Source organism: Portunus trituberculatus, chromosome 21 (assembly GCF_017591435.1).
Source record: "Portunus trituberculatus isolate SZX2019 chromosome 21, ASM1759143v1, whole genome shotgun sequence".
Classification (NCBI taxonomy): domain Eukaryota; kingdom Metazoa; phylum Arthropoda; class Malacostraca; order Decapoda; family Portunidae; genus Portunus; species Portunus trituberculatus.
Window position 1 is genome coordinate 16284733 of NC_059275.1, and position 20177 is coordinate 16304909.

At 40.5% G+C, this 20177-nt stretch overlaps 2 protein-coding genes across 7 annotated transcripts in view; one reads left to right on the plus strand and one right to left on the minus strand.

Annotated features, from left to right (window-relative positions):
• The window catches only part of LOC123507046, a 128416-nt gene extending 117408 nt beyond the window's left edge, over positions 1–11008 (plus strand). For all 6 annotated transcript variants that reach the window (XM_045259562.1, XM_045259565.1, XM_045259561.1 and 3 more), the window contains 2 exons: positions 1040–1163; positions 2775–11008. In XM_045259562.1, the coding sequence (XP_045115497.1) occupies positions 1040–1163; positions 2775–4386 (1736 nt within the window). In that variant the 3' untranslated portion in view covers positions 4387–11008. The remainder of the gene's footprint in view (positions 1–1039; positions 1164–2774) is intronic.
• The window catches only part of LOC123507048 (prolow-density lipoprotein receptor-related protein 1-like), a 126650-nt gene continuing 115386 nt past the window's right edge, over positions 8914–20177 (minus strand). The window contains 6 exon segments of the mRNA XM_045259567.1: positions 8914–13824; positions 16639–16821; positions 16945–17059; positions 17792–17937; positions 18328–18585; positions 19141–19242. Coding sequence (XP_045115502.1) covers positions 13678–13824; positions 16639–16821; positions 16945–17059; positions 17792–17937; positions 18328–18585; positions 19141–19242 — 951 coding nt within the window. The 3' untranslated portion in view covers positions 8914–13677.

The following is a 20177-nucleotide window of genomic DNA, read 5'->3' on the forward strand; positions in this document are numbered from 1 at the left end:
GGTCTCGGTCTGAATGTGTCCCAGATGCATGGTTGTCAGATCTTGAGGAAAACCATGAGCTGTGCATGTGATAAGTGTATTGATCAACAGAAAACAAGTATTATTCATGTCAAACCAATTATGTTACAAGCTGCAATATGCTTTGGACCCAGGAGCCACTTTAGACAGACTATAATACTGCAACTATAAGAAAGTAGACAAATTATTCATGTTCTAGTTTATCAGTCGTATAACTTGATTCTTGCTTTCCGTTTTCCCCTTCTATGATTAATGCAACATCTCTCTTAACAAATTCCATGAGTAATGTTCGTTATCTCACTCCGCGAAGTTACAAATCATTTAAAACTTGCTCCATCTCTCTTTGTTGATCTGTCAGGGATGTGAGGCGGCGCGGCGGCGGCGGCGGCAGCAGCGGAGGCGGCTTTCCTTAACTTTTTCCTCCTTTCCTTCACTGGGTTGTTATTGTTGTTAGTCATAGTTAGGGCCTTGTTAACACACACACATACACACACACACAGAAAGAGAGAGAGAGAGAGTAAAACGAGGAACAATAAAAATAGAGCTGCTTTCATTATTCATCACGTGACGTCAAGATAAGGCCAACAGTAGCAAGGTAAAGGTGAACTTCCTGATACCTTTGTTAACCTGCTTGGCCCACCTGTGCTGCTGCTCCTCTGCCTCCATCCCTCAGTGCTGATTCAGACTCGTTACAGATTTTTTTTTTTTTTTTCCCATTGAAGGAAATGGCTGAGTAAACAAACACGTTCTTTAGGGGATGAAATGCAAGGTAGTAGTAAGTTTATTTCTTGGGACTCGTTTAATGAACCAGGCTTTGGAAGTTATTTAAAATAAGTAAGTTGTGAAATGCTGACGAGGTTTAAATGTCGCTGACTCGTATGTGTGTGTGTGTGTGTCGAAACGATTAAGTGGCTGAACAAGATTTCGAACTGTATCGCAAGTGTTGGGGAGAGACAGATGACAGGTGAGGAGGAGTGACTGTGTAGTATATGCCTTACTCTAACGCCACGTCTCCTTGCAGAGGGTGGCGGGATGGCCGTGATGGGGGCGACGAGGAGGATGTGCCGCTGGTGTCCTACCCGAGCACTGCGTCGCGGCGTGTACTTCCTGGTGCTGTGGTGCTCCCTCTGCTACCTTGTCTTCAGGTGAGGCTGTGGCTGTGATGGGTGTGGCGATTCCTTGCTCTTTTTTACAGGTGTTTATATAATGAATGTCTTTTGTAAATTTACCTAGTTGTAGTTTTACAGGGCCTGGGCTTTATGCTCGTGTGGCCCCGTCTCCATATCTACACACTTATCCAATTTTTCTTTAAAACTATGCACACTCGTTGCTGACACCACTTCCTCACTCAAACTGTTCCAAGTCTCAACACATCTTTGTGGGAAACTAAATTTTTTAACATCTCTGACATCTTCCCTTCCTCAGTTTCTTACTATGCGATCTTGTGCTTTTAATGTCATTTTCTTCTCTCAGGATTAGTGTGTGTGTGTGTGTGTGTGTGTGTGTGTGTGTGTGTGTGTGTGTGTGTTTGCTTTTTTCAGTTGTTTTAATACTATTTTTCCTCCAGTTTGTTTCTTTCGCTTTTTTTGTTTTCATCTATCAGGATTACGTTTGGTAGCGTAGCTTGGTCATATTCCTCTCTGTGGTGTGTAATTCTAATATAGCTTTGTTTTTTTGTTTGTTGTAGCCATCTTTCTCGCATATTGTAGTTTGTTATTGTAATTACTCTTTAGTGGTTCTTTCCTGTGCTATAGCCAGTACAGGTTTGTAACGGTGTTTTCATTATTCTAGTGATAGTTTGCAACATCAGTGGAACAAGACACAAATAAGATCGTAACTAATCACTCCTGTGGCATTTACAAAGTACAAAGCATTCTATATAATACAGACCCTGACGGCAGGAAATGCTTTGAACTCTTGCACTACTTGACATTCTCATAATCACCCTCAAGTTTTCAGGCAATTTTTTCATATAGTGTTCCAAATGTCAACAGAGGACGAACACACTAGTAAAAGGGACTAATATGTTCTTAAACCACACTATTGTAGTTAGGTCACTTGTAGCAAGATAGTTGTTCCCACAGTTGCGCCACCTTCACACAGGCACGAGTACCACTACCCGTACTGCCACACATATCAAGTTGAGGAGTCTCATCTTCAACTTATAAGGGCAGAGTTATAAATGATTCAGATCTGCTCCACCCATGTGTGTTTTATATCAAGTACCGCTTTGCAAGTCAAAAAGTTGTTTGTAAGCCTCCTGTAACAATTCGTGTTTGAATATACAGTTATACTTACTCTTAAGTTTAGACTGGCACCTTCAGCTAGCCTTTCTTATAACATTTTGTTGCCCTAGGCCAGAGCCCTTTGCATAAAAGAACTTGTTACATTATGAGGATGATACAACCATGAGTAATTAATATATATATATATATATATATATATATATATATATATATATATATATATATATATATATATATATATATATAATCTATATCTATGCTATTCTTCAATGACAAACAAAGAAGCCGTCTTGATGGGAAGTTTATTTCACAACGTTTTGCTGTGTACTCACCAGTTTCATCAGGCTAAAACAAACAGTACAATTTACTACAAAAAACTATGTAGACAATAAAAAAAAACTAAGAAAAATTGTCATATACATGCAGTGGCATTAATTAAATTGTGTGGAAGAATCCACACTTCCACACGTAGGTATGTATATTTAACTGACGGCCAATGTTTTGTTGCAGGTTCTCGGGTCAGGAGGAGGCAGGATTCACACACGGAGGAACAGGACGCCTCCTGTTACAAAAGATCGTTGAGACCCGAGCGCCTCCCTTCGCCACCACCGAGTCGGCACCCAACGTGACCACAGAGTTCAACCCGCTAGAGCAGGAGCCCTCGGTGGACCGCTCTCCGTCCCTCTCGGAGCAGGACATGGCAGAGCAGATCCAGGCCAAGATCCCCAACCTGCCCATCAGCTACTGGCAGAAATACAAAGGAAAGGCCATGTCCAAGAACAAGACATGTGCCAAGTTCCCCTCACTCTATGAGCTGAGCTTCAACAATATGTACTGGCAGACCCTCAAGACCAGCAATGGCACCTTCCACCTGTACGGAGCTTACTACGACAACCGCACGCTGGTGGCCATGAAGCCCGTCATCCGAGTACTGGGCATGATAGACCGGCTGGAGCCACGCGTCAAGACCTTCTGCCAGCTGTGGTTTGAGGGCTATAAGGAGCCAATTTTTGCCAAGGTGTGGGAATATAAGTACATCTGGTACAAGAAATGGGGAAACTACAAAAATGGACTCTTCCAACCATATCTCATCGGGTGCCAGATACCACCGGGCCACCGGCACTTGGTGCCACAGTCAGTGTCACTGGTGGAGCGGCCGTGTGACATGGCCACCACCAACCTGAGGGTCATTAATAACAAACCACCAAATGGCCAGAAGGAAGACTTTGCCGTGTGTGTCAAGGGACTGGATTTCCTGCACGATGACCTGAGTGTGCGCCTGGTGGAGTGGCTGGAGATGCTGCATGTGCTGGGTGCCAACAAGGTGTTCCTTTATGAACTGGAGGTACATCCTAACATTTCCAAGGTGTTGCAGCACTACCAGGCACTTGGCCGTGTGGAGGTGACCAAGTTAACCCTTCCAGGGGAGCAGCCCAATATCCCAGGGCTCCTTCACATGTACCTCAAGTCTAAGGTGACCAACAAGCGGCAGAACGAACTCATCCCCTACAATGACTGCCTCTACAAGAACATGTATCGCTACCGCTACATCGCACTCCTTGACACGGACGAGATCATCATGCCAAAGAGCTCCATGTCCTGGAAGGGCCTCATGGATATAGTGGTGCCCAAAGCCCTCAAGACTAAAAAGGATCGCCGAGCATCCTACAATGTGCGCAACGTCTACTTCATGGACACAATGCGTCATTCCCATGGGTGGTTCCGTGAGATCCCACACTACATGCACATGCTGCAGCACGTGTACCGCTCCGTCAACTACACCAAGCCGGGCCAGTACGTCAAATGCTTCCACGACCCAGAGCGAGTCCTCACCTTGCACAACCACTTCCCACTGGCCTGCTTGGGGGGAAGCTGCTCCTCCTACGCTGTGGACACCGAGGATGCCCACCTGCAGCATTACCGTGCCGACTGTGTCAACACTCTCAAGAAGTCTTGCTCTCAAGAGTACAAGAACCACACCGTTCTGGACACTACCATCTGGCGGTTCCGTGAGCCACTAGTCAGCCGAGTCACAGAGACACTGCTCAAGCTTGGCTTCTTCACCACCAACTCTTCCTCCAGGCTGATGGACCTTCCAGCATCTGGCGTGAGGAGAAAATGATGGTGGCACTGGTGACTCTCTACAATGTGCCTTATGCGGAGTGTCCCGTGTGGTTCTGCCCCGTCCATCCTCACCAGACTTAAGTCCCCTGCTGACCCTGCCCTACCTAGAGGCAGGGGCAGCACTGCTCAAAGTGTTAAGGTTCAGGCCAGAGGCACCATGGTCACCTGTCAGACAGACATCACCACCACTTGACAGGTGCACCCTGGGAGGAAGGCCCTGGTAGCTCAGTGAGGGTCTAGAGCCTCTCACCAGTGAAGTGATGGATTGCCACCTGTGGCTGCTGCTGCTGCTGTTGCTGGCTGCTGGGGAGGGATGAAGTTTTTGATCAAGATAATAAAGTCTGGGATTCCTCTCTCAGCTCTCCAGAGACACAGTGAGTGCACAGAGGTGACAGCCATAAACTGCATTATTAGGGGACGGAGTACCAACTGCTGTCCGGTAGAAGGAACTCCAAACTGTAAGACTGTGATGCATAGGAGGTTTCATCATGTCATTCAGTGTAAATATCACACCATCCATCAGTCTGCTTCCTCATCTCTACACTTTCTCTTGAAATGCAAACACTTTCATGGTTAATATTCAATTGTACTGAAAACTTTCAGGACCAATATTCAGTTGTATTGAACTTTAACTTTATATTTATATAGTGATGAAACACTTCAGCAAAGCAAGGGTTTTCACAGATGTGAGTGAGTGTCACCTACTAGTAAGTGTAATTTCTTGGCAGTACCTCCCTAATCTCTTCTTACAAACCAGCTATTTATATGATATTGAGGCACAGCAAAACGTAAGCCACTCGGCCTTTTGAGCAGCTGTTACTACTCAGTGTTACTTGGGACTTGCTGTGCTGGTGATGTCCTAGGTGAAGCTCATTTTCCCCAGGTATGCACTGACCTTCACATCTGAATTAGGTATCTACACACACACACACACTATACACTCTCTCTCTCTCTCTCTCTCTCTCTCTCTCTCTCTCTCTCTCTCTCTCTCTCTCTCTCTCTCTCTCTCTCTCTCTCTCTCTCCCACAGTTCAATTCCTTCTTCAGACCTGAAAAAACTGGGAAGACCAGTTTATGTGAATTTAACCACCAGTAACAAACACTGCCTAGATAAGAAGAGCAAATCCCATGCAACACTGCAAGATTGTAATACCTAAATTTTTTTATCTACTTGCTTACTCTACATTGCCAAGGACAGATGGAAGGTCTGAGGTAAGCTGCATTGTTTTATTACTAGCTACCAGGCTGTCCCTTGTATCAAGTATCAGGTCTGGCATATATGGAGAAGTGTAGCAGCAAGACAGATGTTGTTTGTAAGATGAGTGACTGAGTATAGATCATATTCATAATGGACTCAGAATATTACTTTTTTTAAGGCATTTGAAACAATGTCACTCACTGCCACACTGTAAAAACCCTTCCTTTCATAATGGTAAAAGAATGTAACTTAACTTGTCATCATAACACATTACAAAATGGCAAATAAAACCACCATGAAAGTAGTAGTATCTTGCCAACTGTTTCAGGAAGAGGTGTGGAACCCAAGCAGATATTTTCCTACCCATTTCTCCTATAACACACCTCTAGTATTATATAATGTGTAGCCTAAGAAGCTTGGGGAAGACATTGTTTTGTAATTTATCTGAAAAATGCACACAGGAAGGTAAGAATATCATTGTCCAAACTACTGATTCAGCCAAGTTTTGAATTTGATGTTTTGTCTCATTACCTCTGATACTTTTAATTAAACTTAAATAAATATTCTTCTCTCAAAACAAAGTGTCTGGCTAGATCTGTGTAGATTTACACAGAAGGCAAGTGACAGTAAGCAGATAATAGCCAGGCTTGCTGTGCTGCTTGGTACACAAGTCAAACGTAAATGCAAAGCCAACATTGTGCTGTGAGGGATGCAAGAAGCATTGTGTGTAACCAACACGCCAAACAAACCCAGAATGTACAGTAAATCCAAGTGGAAATAAGAAAACCAATTCAATATAATTCACTACAGTTGTGTAATGCAGAGACGTCACACGACTCAAACATACATCATATTTCTACTTGGATTCACTTTCTTTTCCAGCTGCATGCTTCACGAGTGTTGCACAGCAGCCATTCATGCTGTTGCTTACAGCATCAGTTCACACCAACAATGCAATTACAGGACCTGTGCATATATTCCATATCATTACTACAAGATGATAGGCAGGGAGAGTTTAGTTACACCAACAGAGGGCATTCAAAGGTGGCCTAGTTTTATATAATATAAGTGATACTCGGCACCATAAGGTTATGACATGTTCAGGCAGGAAAAATAACATGATCGGCTAAAATTAATCATAATACTAAAGGCAAATCAAGTTCCTTATATTGTCCCTAATGAGCTTTACTGTTTTTTAATCCATTCCTTTAAACTTTATTATAAATGTTAATAATATTTCATGATTTTCCTTCGAGAGCAAAGAATCAGATTACTGTACAATACAGAGCATCTTGTGCTCATCCTTTAAAGACTTCAGCAATAAAAAGTTTCCTTCATGACGATAAACACAAGCTGCACTTCTGTTAAGGAAGCCATCACACCTGGCCCTTCACTTGTGTGTTAGTTACTGTTGCTGTCACCACTACACGCAAGTGTTGTGGGAATGGAGTCCCCAGCTGTGCTGTGCAGGCTGCGACACAGACCAGTGCATGGAGTATAAAGGGACACAATGCGATAATACTAAGTTATGTTGGAATGAAGTGCCGAGGGCTAGGGGTGTCTGTCTGGTGAGTGCCACCACCTGAGGGCAGCACCCAGAGCAATGCCACAGTGCCATTTCTAGCCACAGTGTGTAAACTTAAGAGCCAAAGTCATGTCTTTTTTTTTTTTTTCTTTTTTTAATGAAGAGTGACATTTTATATAGATTGTTTTATTACCACCTATCCTAAAATTATGACTTGAAGCCTCACAAGTCAGCAAATGATCTGAACTCTACCAATAGTCTAAATCAGTGGTTCCAAAACTGGGGGTAATTTATCCCCTGGAGGTTATCTAACAATTTTGGGGATTAAAATTTTAAAAATATTTAATTAGAAAAATCAAAAAAATATTGTAGCACCTGACATTAGGATTAATGTTAACTTAGTATACAAAGTTATAAATAATTATTAATTATAATTAATAAACTGAATAACAAAACATCAAAAACTAATATATAGTTTCAGAAAGGATGTATTTATCGAAATATGTGGCAACCCAAAAGTATTTTGTGAAATGAGTAATATGCTTAGTGTGGCATATTAAATTGGGTAACATGCTGAAAAAGTTCAGGAACCACTGGTCTAAGTCTTTGTTCTACCCTTTCACTCTTTTCAAACCTCGCTCTTCCTTCTGTCAACCTCCCACAATAGACTGTTAATGTCTAAAGACTAACTTCAATTAACAGACTATGAGGTAAGTAAAAAAGTAACAACTAACCTCGTGGCAGCCCTTGGGAGTGAAGAGATGTGGTGCAATGTGAACAGTGCACCGAGCACACGGGGCGTGTCCTGGTTCCTGTGGGACCATGTCTGTCAACAACTTGTTCTGAAAACACCATCAGAAGTTATTCATAGTAAGCACGAAATAGATCAATATGACAGAAAAACAAACTTGTAATCTGATGAGATCAAGATAAGGAAAGAGAAAATGAAGGTCATAAGGAGCCTGATGTGTGGCATCACAGCCACCACAACATTAATTTCTTTTCACATTCCAAAATCCCCAAAAATATAAACAAAAAACTCTATAAAAAAACCACCAGAAATATCACGATTCATCACCATCACCACCTACCAAGAGGCATTAGACAAGACAGCTACTCACCAAGGAGCAACAGCATCCAGGGACCAGCTGGGGCCAAATCCACAACAGACGCCTTAGGGCCTTAGGCTACCATAGCCTCTTCTTCGAAACCCAGGCCATGTGCCTCGCCTTGCAGCTCTTTTTGGTAGCCATCCTCAAGCCATGAGGTCTGGATTGAGATGAGCACCAACCAGATGGCACTGCAGTGTTCCTCTTCAGGTGGGGCAGAATGCTGATGTGGGATGCCAAATGCATAACCATATACACTAGCACCAACCTCCCTGACTGCTTCTGCCATTGGGGCAGCCACTCAAGCTACCGAACAGCATAAACACCTGCACTATACGGCCTTCGCCCTGCACTATGAATTTATGCCTCTCCATACAAACAAGTGGGGTGTTGGGCCCAGCTTTTGCCAACTTACTTCAAAACATCAGCAAATACATCAACCAGCAAAATGAAGAGCCTCACAAAACAGCCTGGCTACAACCTCATAGTGGTTTGAGGAAACGCGTCTGCTATCTGCAGGCCCATGGATGGCAACATAAGGCACACACACACACACAGGATGAATGTCACAGCACAGCACCTTGCAGAAAGAAGGGCAGCTGCCATCGCACTTGCTGATACCTGAGTAAGTAAAGATAAGCGGAGACATGAAAAAAAAAACACACACACACAAAGGAAAAATTATAACAGCAGATTAATAAAGTGATCATTGTTATTTTCTTATGTACAAAAATAGGCAGACATCACTCATTCCTTAAGATATAAAAACACCTAGTGCCAGACTCTCCCTGTGGCAGGACATGGAGTATGGATGAGGTACTACAGCAATACCACCACCACAGTAACATATATTCCTCGTGTCTTCAGCCACTCTATCTGACTGACTGACTCAAGGATTACATGCCAAGTGTGAGAGAACATAGCCACAATCAGTAATCTGTGTGTCACACTCACTTCCAATCTATAAAGCATTTTCTCTAAGTCCTCTGATCTGTCTGCCACTATGAGATGTCATTTCATAACTCTGTTGGCAAATTAGACTCAAGACTAAGAGAAAATACACTGTACAGTATAAATGAGTGTGGGTTACTGACTGCTGCCAGTGAATTTACTAAACTCAAGTAGGGAAGTGAAGAAAGACCTCAACACAACTCCTGGATAATATGAGAGGGAAGGAGGGAGAGGTGGGTGTTGACTTCACTCGGCACAGAGGTGTAAGCTTGTCATGGTTGAGACAGTGTAGTGTGTTAACAGCTATTCCTTTTCTCTCACTACCAAAGTCTGCATTTCACTTCACTTTTCTAGTTCCTAACTCTTCTTAACCCTTTGACTGTTGTGGCTTGTTGACCTAGATACTATAAATGTGTTATATTTCAAATACTATTTAAAAACCAACAGCAAAAGAAGCGACTTGGAAAACTCAAGCCTTTACTTGCTTCAATTTTTATTCCACAGAACCAGATCATATCACCATCAGAAGCAGTCAAAGAGTTAAACACACTTAAGTATTTCTGAACACTTTCTGAACACACTAGAATATATGAAATCGGTGGGCAGATCTCGGCTACCACTCTACAAGTATTACTTGGTGTGGATCACACAAGAAGTTGATTTTTCTCACTCTCGCAACACGTGTAGCTCGCACTTCTGTCCCTCATTCATATAAAGTGCCTATTACCACACAATCAAGATCAATCTGTACATCAATTAAATGAAATACTGTTGCTTTCTACAGCATTGAACAAGACGATTTTCAGTAGTACAATACCATCATCTCTAAAATATGTGATGACATCCACCGAATACTAGGCCACTCCACTGCAGCTTCTTATTTCAAGACAGAACATATACAAATCCACTGATCTGTGTAGTGAACATATACAAAAACAATCTCTATTCTTGCATTATTAAATAAAAGGAAAAAAAAGGAAAAAGTTCTGTAAAGTAATATACCTTTTGTATGTATTATAAAAGTGATGTATTATCAGCAAATACACAATAGTATAATGCCTAGTATGTATGTATACAGGGATACCATAAACTTTCATCATTTTCAAAACACTGCAATTAATTATCAGTACTATTGATATTCTTTCTTGCCATTACACCTTTTCTTTCTTTCATCTTTGTTTGAGATGTTTTCATGGTGATACTACATCAAGCAAAACAATTCATCCACCAGCAAATGTGACTGAGTCTGCTGCATCACTGCTTACTACACTGACTAGGTTATGCACTCCTAGACACACAATTGCTCATCAGTAGGTTTCACAGTTAATGTTTTCATTGGGCAGCTTTACTTTTTCCTTCTCAAACCCAACAGATTGAAATATGAAAACTTTTTCCCTGACGGCATAAGGCAGTGTGTGTGCCCAAGCTCATTAGAAATGCAAGATTACATTCAAGTAACAGTAAGGAATACTATTTGTCACATCCACAGGAGCTAATGAAGAATGGCCCCTGGCACCCTCCAGCCTGCAAACACACACACACACACACACACACACACACACACACACACACACACACTTAGGGAAAGATTATGCCGTCCCTTTCATCAACTACAGTTGCCATTTGGCCTCAAGAATCACCAGTCTGAGGCCAAAAATAATGAGGCACATGAACATAAGACACTAGGATGTTTATCACTGGTGATTCTTGACTTCTTGTACTTCTTTATGTTGTAACTCTTGTACCTTGTGGCAAAGCTATACACACACACACACACACACACACACACACACACACACACACACACACACACACACACACACACACACACACACACAGCAAGGATAGGAACATTATGGTCATAAAAAAAAAAAAAAAAAAAAAAAAAAAAAAAAAGCATTACGGCTTCAGAAAGCACTACATAAAACTGCAGAAATGAAGTCAAACTCAGCAGTCCGCTCTAAAATGCATATGCAACAAAACCATTTAAAACTTGAACAAGATAAAAATATTCCAAGTTGACAATTGCCGTCACACTGTAGGTGTAGGGGATACACATTCCATGATCACATGTTTGCATAAGAGGAATTAATTTCCTCAGACACAGTGAGAATCAACCAACCTGGTGAAGCCAAACTAGATCCACTGACTTAAAGCTGTCCAGTACACAGAACACTTTGTCAAACTGCCAAACCCCAGACTGGATGGTGCCGCTCACTGCAGCACTCGGCAAGGAGCACTGGTCACCAAACCAGCAGCCAGTATCTGGAGAAAGTTGCTCCTTCTGCAAGTCTTGTGCAATGTACATATATTTATAGTCATATAGATATTTACATATACATAAAATTGACTTGTTTTTCCTTCTTATTGCTCTATTGTTTCCTTAAATTAATGGTAATGACAGTGATAATGACTTCTACATAAGTCTTGATTCATAAAGCAGCGAGTACAGTGATCAGCAACGTGGTACTAGGAACAAGTGCCCACCACAAGCACAGCTTCCTGCACTTCTGTGACCATGTGATAAAAAAGATGTGTACATGATTATGAAAGGTGAGACTTAGTGGTGTGTGGCACACACTGCTGAATCATTACTCACATAATGAGCAAAATAGCAAAGTTCAGCTGTGATCATGACTGAATGAATAGTGGTGCAGTGCTGTGGCTCAGACACTAGTCAGTGTGTCCAGTGAGTAGCATATTGGAGGCACACATCAAGAGGTGACCTGGCATCCTCTCATCTACAGACACTTTAAACTATGACATCAACACAGGAATCAACAAAGGCTAATGCTTCTTAAATATCACACACCATGACCATAATGTACTTGTTTTCCTTCATATCCTCCAATTTATGAGGTACTTTAAACCACTTTCAAATAATCAATATACATACTTCAAATAAGCACTCTCTCTCTCTCTCCCCTCTCCTCTCCCTCTCCCTCACCCTCACCCTCTCTCATACACACACACACACACACACACACACACATTGTATCCTGCACTATATTATGCATAGAAATATGTACAATATGGCACCAGTGCAGGCAAATCTAAAATGGAAAGGGAAATTTGCTCTGCTCTAACACACACACACACACACCTCTCTAGCAACTGTCCTCTATTTTTCCTTTATTTTACAGAGGTTTTCTATCTCTTTGGGGACATCAGTCTGGCCTGAACATAGACTAATGCTGCATTGATATGTATCAGTTGTACACTTGTACAACTTCCAGATGCAGTTCAGAAACATCAACATCCATTTAGTACTGTATTTTGATGAGTATCCTTTTGAGTTTTTTGTCAAGGCCACAATAGTATTCTTCACTTAAAATGAAATTGTCATAAGAAAGCCTCACTGATCATAATGTAAGAAAAACGTTCCTAGGCAACTTAAAATACACAACTGAGTAATTATTCTTGTCATCTCTTCACACAATGAATGGCTGCTACACACACACACGCACACACACACACTATTTAATTTCTTCTATTCATCTTTGATTTCTGACATGATCTACTTGAGTCAATATCAGTTAAGCTGAGTAAAGCATCTTTAAGTTTTCATATATTCTAAGTCACTCACTTGACATTTCCTTTTTTTGTACCATTTTGACACCAACTTTTAAACATTCATCATCTATAAATTTCCTATGTACTACAAAATTCTGCCATACAGCAATTACCATCAAAACTATACAAGTGAGCATTAAAGATGACTGGGTATTTTCAAAGTAAAGCACAAATTTACAAGCATAAACACTAAGGTATCAAAACCCTACATACACATCTCCCAAACTGTATAAACACACAGCACAGTAATGCCTCACCACTCTTGACTTCATGGCAGGAGGATGATAATATGCTCAGAAAAACAAAGTTCTCAGAGCATCACTACTTCAGGCAGGAGTCACTATATCACACTGGCACAAACACCATCCAGTCTCTGTCCTTTGTGACACTTCCAGGCCACTAAGCCTGCTTTAAGGAAACACAACCTCTCTCAATGCTCTGTGTGGACATAAGTAATATACATTTCCCACCACGCACAAACATACACAAACATGCATGCACACACAGGTACACACACATGATAATATTTTCATTCCCTTTCATTAGCAGCAGCCTAGTTATATTCTTTTTCATTGGAGAGAGAGGAAACTCAGATCAACTGCAAATTACCAAATGATTAAAATCTTGGTTTCCTCCTCCCTCCATTTTACTTTTCTCTATCCAGTCACAAGTACACCTTTCTTTTTTCATTTTCTTTCATTATCACCACTTCACACCTTCACCTGTGCAGGAGACGCAGGAACACATCCTCGTATATATATAATAAAACATTTTCCAGGCGTCGACAAGCCTTCCAGCACCTCCTGATCAGTGTCCTACAGGTCCACATAAGTCGGCTGCTTGGCTCTACTAGTGCTACCGTTGTTGTTGTTGTTGTTTGTGTAGCGGTGGCGGTGGTGGGGGTTGTGAGAGGGGTTGGGTGGGATAGTTGGTGTTAGGACTTGGACCCAGTTGGACCGTTTGTGTCGAGGACGCCCAGCGGGTCCGATTGTAGCAAACCAGTCTTCTCTTCCTGGTTGAGCGGTGTTGCTGCTGCCTCGTTGTAGAGAGTGTCGTACACCGGGTTTTTGAAGGTGTTCAGCTGTGGGACACACATAGATGATTAGACACCTAGTAAATGAGAAAACTTGCATTAACTGTACTTTGAATCTCAAATCAAAGGCTAAGGAGAAGGTTTTGAGTCATTAGATCTTTTTGGTCCAGGTGCACAATCTAACACAAGGCACCTAAAGGGTTCCTCAAGTATGGTAGATTACTTGTACAATCTTCAAGCAGTGCGTGTTTTGTGAAAGTTTTGAAAGTAACAAGATGAGATGGGGATAAATAGGATTAAGGAAAACCAATGATGTGTTTTTTTGTGACTGAATGATCAGACTCAGCATATCAGTTGGAGATAAAAAATTTTCTAGAATTCCATCAACTGCTGTTTCTTTAATATTTACCATCTTTTAAACTCTTGAATTAACAAATTTGATAACTGTACTTGAATTCAAATCAACATATCTCTTTTATTTATATAGAATGATAAATTCCAAGCAATACATCTAAGAATTACTTTTACCCACTTTAATTGTGAGATTTAAAGGTACATACTTCCTCTACACAAAGCCTAGACTTTGTCACAAACACTCCGCTTAAGCTTGTGTGTCTGCCGGCTGCATAACACCAGCATGGCAAGGAGGGAAAATAGTGAAAACTGATTAATGCACAAAGAAAGATGACCTATAACACTACATCAATTGTGGCTTCAAACATGTCCTAAGAGTCTACTGAGAGATACTGAATAGCTAAAGGTGCTGGTCTTGATGTACAGTACAGTGTTTGCAGAACTGCACGACTCTTTAATCCACTAAAACAAAACAACATTTATGTAAAAAAAAAAAGACATTATATACAGTACATATTAGGTTCTTCTGTAGGTTTACAAGTATACTAACAATTCATGTGGATTAAACAAAAAGAGATACAGTGAAAATTCCTTCCTTTATATGATATGCACCCTACACTATTTAAGTTAAAACTATAAGATGTGATGTCTAGCCTTCCTTTCTAAGCAGGACAGCAGAGCAGCCACAGCCCAGAGGGAACACGGGGCATATGATACACTGGTACATATATATACACAGGAGAGCACCACAGGGACGAGGTGCAGGATATAGCCTCAGGAGCAGCAGTCTAGATAGTCGAGAAGAGTCATGCACCAAGCAGAAAAATAAAGGCCAGATGAAAGGACAGATAAGAGTGGAGCAGTGAAGGGCAATGAGGGGGAAAAGAAAGAGAGGACTTACAGTGACCATAAATGTGGTATGCGCCATATGAGGAGACCTAAAGGAGAGACACCATTATTATTATTCCTGTGCAGGCAGAGATGGTGGTTAGACTTTCACTTGCTGCTGGTACACTTCCCTTGCACTGGCAACACTGCCTAGAGGGTGACAGGCAAGAGTCTCATATGTAGGTAATGGCTACATATGTGACACCAGTATAATGCTCATATGAACCAGTGGCATTTTGAGGACAAAAAATTCTTTCTCTGAATACTGAATCTGGCTACTGACTGACTGATCAAGTGAAAGCCTAAACTGTTGATACTTTACTGGTATATTTCAGCCACTACAAGAGAAGTGTTAAAAAATAAATTAATTAATTAAAAAATATATATAGTTCCATAATAAGCAGTAGCAGCAGCAGCAGCAGCAACAGCAGCAGTGCCCTGAAGAGTGGTGTAAGGACAAAGCATCACCATGTAGCACTCAGTGAGGTCAGTTCTGATTAAAAGCCTCTCACCCTCAGAAAATCAATAAGCTGGGAAAGCAAATTTGTGAAGCTTAATCACACAATTCAGTTCCTGTGAAGTATAAACAATGTGTGGACACTTTCAAGAATGGAGTGTGAAGTGTCAAGTACAAAATCAAGAAGGAAACTAGTGAGCTACAACAAAGGGCATGCTACCATTCTGAAATAAAATCATTTCAATTATTTTCAATAACAGTAAATAATGTTCAGCTTTTAGCTTCATTAAAAATCAAGTATTGAATAACGTAAGAACGTGATGGATGAAATTGAATTTACAATGAAAATTATAAGACACTGAAAACCTAAAGATTGGAATGACCAGGAGGAGGGAAGGTGTTTGTACCACTACACAACTTTCCCTCACTTTAAGCCACTCACTTCTACTTCTCTGTACTGGAGGACATTTCCTGCTTTACCTGGCCTATATGAGGAATTGTGAGGGATCTACAAGTACTGGGAAGGGAGCCACACTAAAATGGCTACAGTTAACTCAACATGAAGGTTATGAAATTATAACTACTCTACAATTATACTTGTAATTTGGAAAAGTAAATCGAACTAACAAAGGAGAAACAGCACCAAGCACTACATCCCATAATGGCTGCTTGTTTCATTCCAGTGTCCTATTAAAATTCCAGGAAAATGCTCCCAAGTTAATTTTCAATCAAGTACATTTGTTCCATAAACACCAGAGTAGTATTTTGAAGGCCAAATATTGTTCAAGAAAAGAAGTCAACTCTGATTTTCTTTTAAAAATATTTTTAATTGCAATTCACCAACAAATAATAACATAAAGTGCATACCAAGCCAGTGAGACAAACAGTGAGTGAAGTCAAGATACATAAGAGTTACCCCAAGCAGCGCTGGGTCGGGGATCATAAAACACTGCAAGCTAGCCATGGGAACCTGTAGGGAGACAAGACCAACACTTGACCAAGGGTGGAGACAACAGAGGGACAGCACAGAGAGACAAGGAAGGTGGCAGGGAAGAGGAGGAAATCAGGTGGGGGTAATGGGGATGACAAGACTGTGGAGCAAGGAGTGAAATTGACTAGACTTTGGAATGACCACTAGACTATGATGTGCTGGCTAAGCTTACCGAATCATGCAGGGAGAAGACAGGGTTGGGGTCATCCTCCTGGTCACTGGATGCATGCATGTACATAGGGTTGGTCATCTCCACTGTGCCGCCATTCTCCTCCAGACGTACATGGGAGATGCCCTTTGCCCGCTGCCGCTGCAAAAGCCACGCCACCACCACCGCTACCACCAGCACCACCACCTGCAAGTAAGCCACAGAATGCAATCACCGCCCAAGTCACGTGGATTACACATATGCTAATTCATCATAACAGGTGATGCATGGCCAATACACCTTCAGTGAACACGGAGAGAAAACACTTACGGCAACAAACACCCCAATGATGACGGTGGCTGTGTTGGTCGTCGGCTCTTCTGAGACACCGTGCCTCTCGTCTTTGGAAGATTCACAACGCAGTCCAAATTGACCTTCAGGACAACTAAAATGCAAACACAAAGCACTTCCTATTAAAAGTCAATGAAAAAGAAGACATGTCTACATTAAGTCATTAATTCATGTATCTGTTTTCAAGTATGCCCTTCCTTTAACCTTTTCACTGTTAATGGATCTTTTTCATGGTCATCTTTAACTTTTTTCTAAATGACATTTTTCAATACTACATTCTCTGCAGTGGAACCTGACATTGTGAGTGTACCAGATAAAAGAGTTAATTTCTAGAATGAGCTGAGGCTTGAGAAAACTCTTGTTTTGTTTTACTGGTGGAAATCCACATTATGAGCAAAGTTTCATACAGTGACTGCTAGGGTCGCACAGGCTCTCCCAACAAGCATGGCCACTGCTTGTTTATCTTTTGCATTCTTTAACTTTATTATGTTATTGTCTTCCATCTCATAACACATTTTCTCTTTTAAAGCAAATAAAAAAAAGATTATTGGGTGTTTTTTGAGACTTGAAACAAATTTCAATAGGAAAAACTAATTTGCCAAGCAAGCATATCGTAAAACAAGTTTAGTCAAGGAACAAATTAAATTAATAATACAAGGTTCCACTGTGCATTCTTCTGTGGATCAGCAATAATTTTTATTCAGGTACTTTTTTTTATCTATGCTTATTTAAACAATTTGTTATTGCCTTCAATATCAGCAAAGACAATCACAGCAGAAAAAGGTTCATCTCCATCTACTCTCAGAACGCTGGTGCAATAACTCACTCGCAGAGAGGCTCCTTGTCCAGCTCTGGGTTGGGGCTACACGTTCCCCCATTGTAGCACCAGTCATCCGTGCACACCGTCTGGATGCCACAGTTCTCTCCTGCCCAGCCTGCTTGACACTTGCACACTGCAGCACTGAACTCCATCTGTGGTACAGGTGACTGTGGCATTGTTTATCCAGGTCAGAGTGAAGCATAAGAAGTATCCTTTATTTCTGATTTTGTGAAATTAAGTCTTGAAAAGAGAATAATATTAAATATGAACAAATATATTCCTTACACTGACAAACAAATAAAAAGTCAATAATGCAGGGAATATGATTAAACAGGTTACTATATCTACTTGAAATATGACATGGTGAAGTGAATAAAAGAACATTCATTAGAAGTGTTTAAAGGCATGAAAAAAGAACAAGAAAAGGAAAAGGAAATAAAAGGTACATAAATGAGTTGAACAAATAACAGAAAGGTAAAAGCATGACGAACACGGAGACCACTACTCCTGACCAGCATGGCATGAGGGAGGTGAGGCAATACCTGGCAGATCCCACCATGGAGGCAGGTAAGAGTGCTACATGGGTTCTCATTTGCCTTCACCCCATACTGGCACTTGTCCCCCATGAACTCCGGGGGACATCTGCACACCCCCTTCCCCTGCACCACCACACATGTGCCACTGTTCCGGCAGGGGGAGGGGCTGCAGGGGCCAGTGGGGACAGGCTCCATGCAACGCCGCCCCGCATACCCCTCCTCGCAGATGCAGGTTGGCCCTTTCTTGGTGGGCTGACATGATCCCTGTAGTGAGGTGAGGAAGCACATTACAACACCTGTTTTTCTAAGACTTTGATGTGGGAAATCTGACTTTATTTTTTCTTGTGATAATGATTTGTTTGTTTTTATCTCAAATATTGTGATGCACAGGACAGTAAACTATATAGTCTTACTCATGCACAGATTTTCCAACAAACACATTATTGGTAGTACTATTGCTTGGCTACATCTTGCAAATATACTAAACATGCTAAATTCCATGGCAACTATCTAGCATACCCCACACAAAATCCGACATGAAGGTATGATGGCTACAGCAATTTACACATTATCATTTCACTCTTATTAAGATTTCTTAACTTTCTCTAAATATGACTGAAGTTTTCTGGCAAAAAAAAATAACTAACACGTTTCAATAATTTAGAAAAAAGTATGTTTAATTTTTAGAAACATGGACTGGCTGAGAATTGTGAGAAGAAAGGAACAACAATAATCATAATAATATAGGAAGCCATTCCACAAAGAAACAAACCCACCCAAAGTCCCAAACTTAATAAATCGTGAGTGAACAAAACTTACACGGTGGCAAAAGTGTTCACAGTCATTATGTTGGCATTTGTCCCCACTGTAGCCAAGAGGACAATGGCAGGTGGGCTCCCCATCCTCCATCACACACAGGCCCTGCATCACACAGCCATGTCACTACTCAGCTCCACCACACACCACAGGGAAGAGCTACACTACAGTAACACCACTTCAGGGTCACTAGTACAACAAGTAAGGAAAAACCTCATGGCTAAAAATTACTAACAATTCTAAACTTAACTCACTCATAAATCACAGAGAGAGAGAGAGAGAGAGAGAGAGAGAGAGAGAGAGAGAGAGAGAGAGAGAGAGAGAGAGAGAGAGAGAGAGAGAGAGAGAGAGAGAGAGAGAGAGAGAGAGAGAGAGAGAATGTTAACAAGTGTATAACAGGCCTCTCATTTTCATCTGACAAAATAAAATAATTCTATATTTGTAATGACATTATCTATAAAATTTTCTTTTAGCCATCAAGTACAAAAGACTAAGAGAAATTAAATAAAACATTAGACAATAAAAAAAAAAAAAAACATTAACAACTGAAATTCCAGTTGCACATCACACACAGTCCCAGCCAGAGGCAGCCTGTCCACTCACTCCCATTGTGTTTCAAGGAGTGATGGGAATCAAGGTCACCCAGAAGTATTCATCACTTCACACTCTTCAGGTTCACTCACACTCACACAAAAAATAATGTAAATAAATGAATATATATATATATATATATATATATATATATATATATAATATATATATATATATATATATATATATATATATATATATATATATATATATATATATATATATATATATATATATATATATATATATATATATATATATATATATATATATATATATATATATATATATATATATATATATATATATATATATATATATATATATATATATATATATATATATATATATATATATATATATATATATATATATATATATATATATATATATATATATATATATATATATATATATATATATATATATATATATATATATATATACAC